The sequence below is a fragment of the Neopelma chrysocephalum genome, unplaced genomic scaffold (genome assembly GCF_003984885.1).
Source record: "Neopelma chrysocephalum unplaced genomic scaffold, ASM398488v2 Primary Assembly neopelma1_96809, whole genome shotgun sequence".
Lineage (NCBI taxonomy): Eukaryota > Metazoa > Chordata > Aves > Passeriformes > Pipridae > Neopelma > Neopelma chrysocephalum.
This window is the reverse complement of record NW_020925453.1, coordinates 164,537-177,070: the sequence shown is the minus strand read 5'-3', so window position 1 is coordinate 177,070 and position 12,534 is coordinate 164,537. Positions and strand designations below refer to the sequence as shown.

The following is a 12,534-nucleotide window of genomic DNA, read 5'->3' as shown; positions in this document are numbered from 1 at the left end:
CAGGGGGGGAAGAGAGTGCCAGAGAAACAGATTAAGTAGGAAAAAAGATATCACCACTCCATAGATTCCCATCCCATTGGTCCTCTTCTTCTGATCTTCTCGGTGGTTGCAGACTATCTGTCAAGTATGGGGGGAAGAGTCTCCAAAACTTCCCTTTCATGGGGTTTATATTGTGCAAAGTCTAGGCGCAAATGTCCCCTGTACCTCCTCTGGATGATGTAATGAAAATTTCATGAGTCTTTGACACCTTCTAAGATGTTGCAGCTGTCTCACTTCAGCATAGTTGAATCAATCAAGGCCCTTTATGGTCCATCATCCAAGATGAATAGCTCAGGCTAAGTGTGAATGACTTTGATGCTCCTCAGAGGGGTTTTCACAGCTGAGTCATCATGTAAGGGAGGATATTGACATGAAAAGGACTTTCCCACCTTGTAGGATTTGCCTCTTATCAGCCTCTTCCCTTATCTGGAAATCCAGTTTGTAGCTTCAGGTATGCACACCATTCTGCACCTGGGAGGTCAGTCTGTGTATCACTAGCAAAGCAGCCATCCAATTGTTTGAGCCACTAGCACCAGTATCTTACAGCACTTGGGCAGTTACTGCAGGTAGACGAATGTTAGCAGTTCAGTCTCTTACACTTGTGGATACATTCTTCTCCTTTGACCAGGGATAGTTGGACAATAGTACCAACTTATCTCAAGGTCCTTTCTCAGTCCAAACTAGTAGGCATATTCAGGGAGGGGTGGGCTTGGTAGATGAGCAGCTGTTTCTTTGCAGTTTGCTACAGTGAATAAAAGTCTTTTGGTGATCTTAACAATGTTTAAGCTATTAACCATTTCAGTCTCTGACAGGTTGAGGGCCCAAATAAAGCCAGCAGGCTTACACTTGCACCAAGGCCTCCAACTGACCTCATGGGAAACATTTGTCTACACCACATAGAATAGAAAACATGAGACAGCAGAGGTGGACTTCTCAGAAAGGAGGTATTCTGGAACTCTATTTTTCTTGTATGCTTGTCTTCTTGTGTACTGTTAGTGCTTGGAAGTCCTCCTTTTGAAATAACCTGGTGGAAGTTCAGAACAGAGCTGTGCAAGTTCACTTAATGCTCAATCTCTCTTGGTGTGGAAGCTGTCAAAAGTAACATGCTTGAAATTAATTATTCAAAAGACAGGGTAGAAAAGAGTCTTCCTCCTACCTCAAACTCTAGCTATGTTGTCTCTGCTTAAGCCCTAGTTCCATCCATTGCTTGATTAATTTGAACTCGTATTGCAGATTTGAGAGTGCGGGCTATTTTGTCACAGATGTAGCTTCCTCAGTGCAGAACAAGACTCTGAGGACAGGAACTTATGACCTCCAAGCAACAGGCAGGTTTAAAGCCTGCAGGACTGGCATTTGCTGCCATGACAGTGGCATATCTGGTTGTAAATTAACCCAGTATAAAACCCAACCTTTTTTCAGCTGAGACTGCTCACTGCATCAGCTGCCCACATGGGATGGCTACACAAAAGAGAACTCAGAACAGGCTTCCTGGGTCAATTGTTCACCCAACATATCATGGACTTCTCTAGCTTCACACTGCACATTTTGTCCAGAAGGATACTGTGAGAGTATTGAAAGCTTTGCTAAATTCCAAATAACCCACATCTATTGGCTTCCCTTGGTCAACTAGATGGGTGACCTTGTCATAAAAGAGAATAAATTAGTTAAGGAGGACTTGTGCCTTGTGAACCAGTGCTGACTGTGACCAATGGCTGTATTGTCTCTCAAGTGTTTTTCAAGAACTCCCAGAGTAACCTTCTCCATTACCAGACACTGAAGTGAGACTGACAGGCAAGTAATTGCCAGGGGCTTCCTTCTTACCTTTTGCGGTGAGTTGACCTTGGCTGGACGCAAACATTGTTAATAACGAATGCCTCCCCCCTTCCTCCTCCTTCCCTTAGCTTTTATATCTGACCTGATGTCATATGGTATGGAATATCCCTTTGGTTAGTTTGGGTCAACTGGCCTACTTGTGTCCCCTCCCAGGATCTTGCCCTTGATGGGCAGGAGAGGAATACTGAGAGACAATGCTGATGCTGTGCCAGCGCTGCTCAGCAGTAACCAAAACACTGGTGTGTTATCAAAACTTTTCTGGCTACTAATGCAAAGCACAGCACTGTGAGGGCCGCTATGGGAAAATGAACTCCATCTCAGCCAGAGCCATTGCAATCTGGTTCCCTGACTGGGAATCAAATGCGGGGCGCGGCGGTGAAAGCGCCGAATCCTGACCACTATGCAAATAAAGAGATAAGCAGTGCAGCTGACGAACTCTGTGTCCCACACAGGAGCTTGCTACTTGATAGCTACTATTACTATAGCATGCAATATATGTATATAACTGCCTTTGTCTCACCCCATGTTCGGGCACCAAAAAGACTGTAGTTGGTTGACCCTGGCTGGATGCCAGGTGCCCACCAAGCTACTGTATCACTCCCCTCTGCAACTAGAGAGAGGAGAGAAAATATAACAAAGGGTTCATGAGTTAAGGACTGGGAGAGATCACTCACTGATTACCATCACGGGCAAAAAAGACTTGAAGTGGGGATATTAATTAAATTTATTACTAACAGAATCAGAGCAGGATGATGAGAAGTAAAATAAATCTTAAAAACACCTTTCCCCCACCTCTCCCTCCGTCCCAAGTTTTACCTCCTCCCCCCCAGTGGCACAGGGAGATGGGGAATGGGGGTTACGGTCAGTTCATCACAGATTGTTCCTGCTGCTGCTCAGAGAGAGGAGTCTTTCCCCTGCTCCAGCATGGGGTCCCTCCCATGGAAAACAGTTCTTCATGAACTGCTGCAATGTGGGCCACTTTTCCACAGGGTGCAGTCCTTCAGGCACAGGCTGCTCCAGCATGGGTCCCCCACAGGGCCACAAGTCCTATCAGGAAAACCTGCTCCTTTCTCCACAGGTCAGCAGGTCCCTGCAAGGACCCTGCTCCAGTGTGCTGGTTTGAAAGTTAACCAGCAGGGGAAAATGAACTCAATTCAAAAGAGAGATTTATAAGTCAGAATAACAATTTATTAAAATAATACAATAAGTACAATTATACAGACAGATAATTGGTTTTAACCCGCAAAACCCAAATGTATAACCCAGCACCCTGGGGTATGAACAAAAGTGGTGTATCTTGGCCCACCCCCGAGTCCAAAGCAAAGGGAGAGGGGATAAACCTGATGGTGGAAGAGCTGCTGCAGTCTGGTCAGAAGTGGTGATTGCAGTCCAGTCGAGGGTGGTGGTCTCAGTCTGGTTGAAGGTGGTGGTCTGCAGTCTAGTTGAAGGCAGTGGTCTGGAGTCTTCCTCTGGATCCCACGAGAGGTGGCAAGGTTCTGAAACTCCCAGTTATATACTCTCCAGTTCAGGCGGGAGTGCTGAGTCCCTCCCTCAGAGTAGGGAATTCCATAAAAGGGCATGATAATGCTCAGTCCCTCCCTCAGAGCGGGGAATTCCATAAAAGGGTATCAGAGCGGGGAATTCCATAAAAGGGTATGAGGACAGGAACATCCCCCCACCTCGCAGGCCTTCACTGACAACAGTTTCTGGGGCATGGCATGGAAGGCTATAGAATACACAGTTTTGGGTTACACCCATCCAGTGATGAATTGGTCCCAGCCGTTCTAACCAGGACATCCAGAAAGGGCCTCCCACGGGGTCATAGACTCCTTTCAGGCATCCACCTGCTCTGGCGTGGGCCTCCTCCACGGACTGCAGGTGGATCTCTGTATTCCTGTGGACCTCCATGGGCTGCAGGGGGACAGCTGCTTCACCATGGTCTTCACCACAGGCTGCAGGGGAACCTCAGCTCTGGTGCCTGGAGTACCTCCTCTCTCTCCTTCTCCACTGACCTTGGTGTCTGCAGAGTTGTTCACATGTTCTCCCTCCGCTCTTCTCTGGCTACAATTTCATCTGTGCAATAACTTTTTTCCTTCTTAAAATATGTTTTCACAGAGGTATTACTATCATTCCTGATTGGCTCGGCCTTGGCCAGCAGTGGATCCATCCTGGAGCTGGCTGGCATTGGCTCAGCAGGACATGGGGGAAGCTTCTAGCAGCTTCTCGCAGAAGCCACCCCTACATCTCCCTCGCTACCAAAACCTCGTCACACAAACCCAATACACCTTTCTTGAAAATTGGGGCAACATTTGCCAGCTTCCAGTCAGCTGGGGCCTCCCCAGATTCCCAGTAATCAAGAGAGGTCTCGCAATGGCATCGGCCAGCTCTTCCAGTACCCTGGGATGAATCCCATCGGGCCCTATAGATTTATACACGCCCAGTTGGATCAGCAAGTCTCGAACAAGTTCAAGGTTGACTTGGAGTTTATCGTCCCCTCAGTCATAGTCTTCCAGCACAGGGCTCCGGGGGTCCCAGGGCCCATCATCGGTATTAAAGACAGAGGCAAAGAAGGCAGTAGTCTTCACTTTGTCTCCGTCCCTATTTTTGAGGTGACCAACCTCATCAAGTAATGGACCAATGTTATTTCTTGTCTTTATTTTGCTCTTAACATATTTTTAAAAAGCCCTTTTTGTTGTCCTTCACAGTGCTGGCCAGCTCGAACTCTAATCGAGCTTTGGCCGCATGAATTTCATCTCTACAGTGGTGAACAGCATCTCTGTAGTCCTCCTCTGTCACCTGTCCTTGCTTCCAACATCCATACACTTTTCTGCATAATTCTAAAAGGAGATCCCTGCTCAGCCATGCCAGCCTTCTGCCTCACTCGATTGACTTGCAACACTTTGGAATTGCCTGCTCCTGCACTTTTAAGAGATGGCTCTGAAAAAGTGACCAGCACTCATGGACTCCAGTACCTTCAAAAGCAGATTCCCAGGAGACCTTACTAACTAGCTTCTTCAGCAGCCCAAAGTCTGCTCTCCCCATATCCAGGGTCAAAGTTTTGCTGGTACTTTTTTCCTATTGCCAACAATTTGAAATTCAACTACTTCATGGTTACTGTGACCAAGAAAGCCACTTATCACCAATTTGCCCATGAGTCTGTTCCTGTTTACAAACAAGACCTGTGCTTACAGACCTTACTTAAAACCTGTATTTGCATCAAAGTGATTATCACTTTAATGTATGACTAGTTTATTTTACAACAATCATTAAGATGTAATGATCATCTGTTGAATAACACTGATGGGAGACGACTCAGAAATAATATATACAAAGCTCATGGAACCTACAGACTGGAAAACCACTCTTTTCCAGAGTCTCCTCTTGTTTTAGATGAGCACAAATTATTGTGCTTTTTTCCCAATCTTGTATCTGTGAAAACATTATCAGAGAGTAAACTAGTACTGCAGGAACCATGCTACCTAATCTCCTTTCTTTTCTCAGTGACTGCCAGAGATTGAATAGAAAAGACAGCAGGATTCTGGGAATAATCTTAATGCATGTATGCAATGTTACTGGAGAAATAATGGAGTCTTCCTTCCATCACCTAGGAGAAAGAAGTACTAAAACACATTCTCCAGACTGAACAGACCAAGTGACCTCAGCTGCTTCTCGTATGGCTTCCCCTTCAGACCCTTGACAATCCTCATTGCCCTCCTTTGGACACTCTCTAATAGCTTAATGTCTTTTTTATATTGTGGTAACAAAACTGCCCACAGTACTCAAGGTGAACCTGCACCAGCACAGAATAGAGCAGGACAATCACCTCCTTTAACAGGCTGGCAATACTGTGCTTGATGCACCCCAGGACATGGTTGGCCCTCCTGGCCGCCAGGGCACACTGTTGACTCATATTCAACTTGCCATTGACCAGGACCCCCAGGTCCCTTTCTGCAGAGCTGCTCTCCAGCCTCTCTTTCCCTAATCTATACACACAACCAATGCCTTTTGCCATTAATATATTTGAAAAAACTCTTTTTATGGTCCCCCACATTTCTGGCCAACTTCAACTCCAACTGAACTTTGGATGAAAGAATTTTCTCCCTACAGCAGCAAGCAGCATCTCTGTATTCTTTCCATGTCACTTGACCTTGCTTCCACCGGGCATATGCCTGCCTTTTTTGCCTTATTTCCAAGAGATCTCTGCTCAGCCAAGCCGGCCTTCTGCCTCGCCTGCTTGACTTCCAACATTTGTAATTGCCTGCTCATGTGCCCTTAGGAGGTGATGTTTAAAAAGTGACCAGCACTGATGGACTCCAGCACCCGCAAAAACATTTTCCCTGGGGATTTTACTGTCTCATTCCCCGAGCAGCCTGAAGTCTGCTCTCCTCATGTCCAGAGCTGAGGTTTTGTTGACACTTTTCCTCCTGTCAACAGAGATTTTAAACTCGATTGCTTCATGATCACTGTGGCCAAGACAGCCACCAATCTCCACTTTGCTCAGGAGATCCACTCAGTTGACAAGGAGGGCATCTTTCATAGTCGACTTCTTTAGGATCTGTTCCATAAAGTTGTCATCCAGGTTTTTGCTGTATTCTGCACCTGGGATGGGGCAACCCAGGATGTATGTACAGACTGGGGAATGAGATGCTGGAAAGCAGTGCCATGAAAAGGGACCTGGGGGTCCTGGTTGACAGAAAGTTGAATAGGAGTCAGCAGTGTGCCCTGGCAGCCAGGAGGGCCAACCGTGTCATGGGGTGCATCAGGCAAAGCATCACCAGCCCATCAAGGGAGGGGCTTGTCCCACTCTACTCTGCCCTGGTGTGGCCTCACCTTGAATATTGTGTGCAGTTTTGGTCACTGTAATATAAGAAAGATATTAAGCTACTAGAGAGTGTCCAAAGGAGGGCAACAAAGATGGTGAAAGGCCTTGAGGGGAAGCCGTATGAGGAGTAGCTGAGGAGCTGAGGTCACTTGGTCTGTTCAGCCTGGTGAAGAGGAGACTGAGGGGAGACCTCATTGCAGTCTACAACTTCCTAGTGAGGGGAAGAGAAGGGGCAGACACTGATCTCTTCTCTGTGGTTACCAGTGAGAGGACCCGAGGGAATGGCCTGAAGTTGTGTCAAAGGAGGTTTACATTTGATATTAGGAAGAGGTTCTTCATCCAGAGGGTGGTTGGGCACTGGAACAGGCTCCCCAGGGAAGTGGTCACAACAGCAATCCTGACAGAGTTCAAGAGGTGTTTGGATGATACTCTCAGGTACATGGTGTGACTCTTGGGGATGGTCCTGTGCAGGGCTAAGGGTTGGACTCGATGATCCCTGTGGGTCCCTTCCAACTCAGCATATTCTGTGATTCTGTGATCTTCTGGCCCAGGTTGTACTAGCTGTGTGATCCACTCTGTTGACAAGCAGCAGATCAAGGAGGGCACCTTTCCGAGTTGGGTCCCTTAGGACCTGTTCCATAAAGATGTCATCCAGGTTTTTTAGGAATCTTCTGGCCTGGGTTGTACCATCTGTGTGATGCTCCCAGTTAATTTCTGGCAAGTCTAAGTCCTCCATAAGGACAAGGGCAGTCAACTTGGAAGTGTCCTTTAGATCCCCAAAGAATAATTCATTGGTGTCATCATCCTGGCTGGGAGGTCTATAGTAGACTCCCACGATGACATCCCCGTTATTTGTTTGCCCCTTGATTCTTACCCAGAGGCTCTCAACTGTGCCATTGCCAACTGTGAGCTCCATATATTCTAACCCTTCTATTACATACAGTGCCACTCCTCCACCTCTTCTGCTCTGTCTATCCGTCCTCAAGAGCCTGTAACCGTCCAACAGGGCACTCCAGTCACAGGTCTCATCTCACCAGGTTTCACTTATGCCAGTGATGTCAAACCTCTGGGACTGGGCCAAAGCTTTGAGCTCCTCTTGTTTGTTCCTCATGCTGCATGCATTGGTGTAGAAACATTTCAGATGTGGTACATTGTAGCCAACACCTTGCAAGACAGATTGAGGGATCCCATTAGTGCTTGTTTCCTCAAGTTTTGGCACACTATCCCATCGCTCATCACTGGCAAGCCTGGTTTTGTCCCTTTCCCCCTTCCAAGCTAGTTTAAATCTCTGTCAACGAGCCTTGCTAGCTCCTATGCTAGAACTCTTTTTCCCCTTTGAGAAAGGCTCATCCTGTCAAGTGTCAGTAGATCAAGTGTTGAATAGACCATCCCATGGTCAAAACCCCCAAATTTTTCCAATTACACCAGCCTCAGAGCCACACATTGACCTGATGGATTTGCCTATTCTTATTAATATTATTCCTTGTTACCGGAAGGATCAAGGAAATCACTACCTGTGATAAAGAATAAAGGAGGGAAAAAAACAACAGCCCTCTCTCAAAATAGAGAGATCTTCACAAGCAAATCCAAGTGGGAATCAGTGACAGAAAGTAGCATCTCTCAGAGGTGAGTGAAGATCACATCTTTAAAATGTTCTTTTGTTTTCAAAAAGAAAGATTTCATGATGTTCAGAGAATCAGTACATAAAGTTAAATTTTATCCAGGAATCCTACTGGAATTTACTGACCTAAAGAGGGGGAAGGGTGTGGGGCAGAAATAGGATTATCACTCACATCTCAAGTATATCTCTGTGTGGTGGGTCGACCATGGCCGGATGCCAGCTGCCCACCAAAGATGCTTTATCACTCCCCTCCTCAACTGCACAGGGAAAAGAAAAGATAACAAAAGGTTCGTGGGTCAAGATAAGGACAGGGAGATCACTCACCAATTACCATCATGTGCAAAACCAGACATGGCTTGAGGAAATTAGTTTATTACCAATGTAATCAGAGTAATGACAAGTAAAAACTAAATCTTAAAAATACCTTCCACCCACCCCTCCCTTCTCGGGCTCAGCGTCATTCCTGGATTCATAAAATCATAGAATCATGGCCTGGGTTGGAAGGAACCTCAAAGATCATCTAGTTCCAACCCCCCTGCCACGGGCAGGGACACCTTCCACTAGACCAGGTTGCTCAGAGCTCCATCCACCCTTGAACACTTCCAGGGTGGGGCATTCACACCTTTTCTGGGCAACCTGTTCCAGTGCCTCACCACCCTCACAGTAGTGAATTTTTTTCTAATATCTAATCTAACCATACTCTCAGTTTGAAGCCATTCCCCCTTGTCCTGTCACTCCATGCTCTTGTAAATAGTCTCTCTCTGCCTTTCTAGTAGGCTCCCTTCAGGTACTGGAAGGTCACAATTAAGTCACCCCATAGTCTTCTCTTTTCCAGGCTGAGAAATTCTTTACCTCCATGCCCCCAATGTCAAAGGGGATGGAGAATGGGGGTTGCAGTCAGTTCATCACACATTGTTTCTGCTGCTCCTTCCTCCTCAGGAGGAGGACTCGTCACACTCTTCCCCTACTCCAGTGTGGGGTCTCTCCCATGGGAGACAGCCTTTCATGAACTTTTCCTATATGAGTCCTTCCCCGAGGTTGCAGTTCTTTACAAACTGCTTCAGCATGGGTCCTTTCCACAGGGTGCAGTCCTTCAGGAACAGACTGGTCCAGCGTGGTTCCTCTGTGGGGTCACAGATCCTGCCAGCAAACCTGCTCCAGCGTGTGGTCCTCTCTTCATGGGGCCACAGGACCTACCTACAGGCTTCCTACAGGGTCATAGCCTTCTTTCAGGCATCCACATGCTCCAGCATGGGGTCCTCCACAGGATGCAGGTGGATATCTGCTCCACCATGGACCTCCATGGGCTGCAGGGGGACAGCCTGCCTCACCATGGTCTTCACCACAGTCCTCAGGGGAATCTCTGCTCTGGCACCTGGAGCACCTCCTCCCCCTCCTTCTTCACTGACTTTGGTGTCTTCAGAGTTGTTTCTCTCACATGTTCTCACTTCTCTCTCCAGCTGAAGTTGTCAGGTTTTTTTGCCCCCCTCTTCTTGAATATGTTCTCACAGAGGCGCTACCATTGTTGCTGCATGGTTCAGCCTTGGCCAGAAGCAGATCCATCTTGGAGATGGCTGGCATTGACTTGATCGGACATAGGGGAAGCTTCTAGCAACTTCTCACAGAAGTCACCCCTGTAGCCCCCCCCACCAAAACCTTGCCACACAAACTCAAGACACTCTCAAACTTTCTTTACTGCAGTCTAAGTGGACATATGCATGAGTTGCCATCACTTACTATCTTTCTACTAAGCATCTGAACCACTGCAAGTGAGCAGCCACATGCACGTTATTTAGCAAAGTAATGTTTTTCGTTTTTCAATAAATAGCCAAGAAATCTCTGTGAATGCTGCTAGGGTCTAAGAGAGTATTTTAGTTCCAACTATTGTGAACAAGCTCATCTCCATAAGTTGCAAATTAAAGTCTCTTGAAAGGATTATAGCTTTTGATTACACTGTATATCATTAATGTCCTTACTGCAGAGATTTCTGATGTGCCATTTGTAAGGTTACTGTTTTTATACCCTCTTGAGTTAGAACCTAAGGAACAGTCAAATATTTTCTCCCAGTTTTCCAAATTAATTTCTTAGACAAGGTTTCTTATAATAGCAGCTCAACACATTATCTTTCCTAATTTAAAAAAAAACAACAAAGAAAACAACTAGAAAAAACCCAACCCAACTGAGTTTTGATAAAAGCTTACCATGGAGAGCTTTATTAGGAGGGAAACACCACATTCTGTACAACAAAAATAGGAAGATTATATAACAGAGGTCTAGTGGAAGGTGTCCCTGCCCATAGCAGTGGGGTTGGAACTAGATGATCTTTAAGGTCCCTTCCAACCCAAACCATTCTATGATATTATACTATGATTTACTAAGTGATTAGAGGCACTAAACATGTCTTTCATAATGCTGAAGCCAATGATATTGATAACATCATTGAATATGGAGATGAAAATAGGTTATTGTAACCCTATTTGTACTTTTTAGTGCATCTCCCAGGGAATGCGTTTTTAGACTGCTCAATATATTCGGTAACAGGTCATTGCTTAAATTCAGCAACAGATTTATCAAAGTAAATATGAATGCAAGGAAAATAGTATTTTCCAATAAGCACTTAAATATATAATGAAGCAATGCAACCATTTTAACATTTCAGTAATCTACTACTGAACAAAAGCATCTGATAAGATATGTGAAGGACATTAGACTGGAAAATAAAGTTGATCAGCAAGCAAGTTCTCCAAAATAAAGCTTACCTTTGAGCCATCCAAACTTATTATCCTGTAGACATTTCTTGTGCTGTCATAGAAGTAGGACACAGTAACAGCATGCTTGCTGGTGGGAATCCAGTTCTTCTTAGTGTTTGGGTCAATCTGGAAGACATGAGCTCGGGTGCTGAAGATGGGTTGTTCCCTGAAGGATAGAGAGTAAAAGTAATGAATCTGATTTATTTGTAATACTGTTGCACACAAGTTATCTGCCAGTTATTCCCATCTGAATGTATACATTTCACTTTACATGATAATTTTTTCCTAAAAACTTCTTTTTGTGTTGCTGCATGGAGCAGGTAAGTGCATTAATATAAATATGAAAGCAAAATGCAAGATTTCTAAAGCAAAAATCAGCACCCAGATGTAGAGTCATATAAAGGCAGTGTCCTGGGTTGCACAAAAATTCTGGTATCCAACCTTTTCTTTTCTCTTTTCCCTAAATATGCCTACTAATTTGAACTGTGAGGAGAACTTGAGATAAGGGTGGTACTATTATCCTAGGAGAAAAATGTATCCACAAGTGTGAAAGACTGGAATGCTGATGACTCTGCTATGATGACTCCGCTATGATGACTCCCCTCTGGGAAACCACCAGGACAATTTACACATAGCCTTAAGATATTCATCTCTGCTGATGAGTCATAATATATCCACCTAACAGGCAGCTGTAACATCTTAGAAGGTGTCAAAAACTCCTGAAATGTCCAGTCATCCAGTATTACATTATCCATTGTAAAACAACCCCCCCCCTCGGGGAGGTATCGGGACGTTCCCACCTAGCCTAAACCAAATAAAAGACCACACTCGGACTTCACTTAACACTGGGTTTTCTTCCCTCACCACACGGGACTTTCCTTACCACCTGGGGCTTCTACCACCACCTCAATGGATACGGACTGCGACCACCACTTTGACAGGACTACAGCCACCATTTCAACCAATGAACATCAAAATTGCAACAACTAAGTCTCGTTGCTGGATGCAACAGGTGTCTTGCGGGTCCTTCCAGTCGCCTGGGGGCTCCGCAGCCCTGCTCTGGCTGCCTGTACCAGCACCGCAGCCTCACTCCAGTGCCACACAAGCACCTGCCAGTATCGAATCCCAGCTATCTGCCGTTTCCTGCCAGTGCTGACTCTCCAACTGTTCCTGCCAGGTTTTCCGGGTGTGAGGAGGCAAATTGAGTGGTAGGGAGGCCATCTTGTCTCTGTCCTGTGACCACATGTTTTTTTTCTGGGTCGGGAAGGATGGTCACCTGTCAGGGCTGACAGCGGGTCTGTTAGCTCTTTGGAAGAAGATTTTGACCTGGGAAAGTTACGGGTGTATCCTTGAGATAGGAGAGGTATGTACGCAACCCTGGCTGAAAGAAGACAGCTGTGGAGTGTTTAGGTTTGGTCCTGTGAGAACTCCAGCTTTGGCCTTGAGCTTTGCCAACAGTATTACTAACA

General features: G+C 45.9%; 1 protein-coding gene across 1 annotated transcript in view; it reads right to left on the bottom strand.

Annotated features, from left to right (window-relative positions):
* The window catches only part of LOC113981880 (homer protein homolog 1-like), a 127,393-nt gene extending 115,372 nt beyond the window's left edge, over positions 1-12,021 (bottom strand). Inside the window, exons 1-2 of the mRNA XM_027709550.1 lie at positions 11,949-12,021; positions 11,075-11,277 (exon numbers count right to left, since the gene is read on the bottom strand). Coding sequence (XP_027565351.1) covers positions 11,075-11,277; positions 11,949-12,021 — 276 coding nt within the window. The remainder of the gene's footprint in view (positions 1-11,074; positions 11,278-11,948) is intronic.
* Between the last annotated feature and the right edge of the window lie 513 nt (positions 12,022-12,534).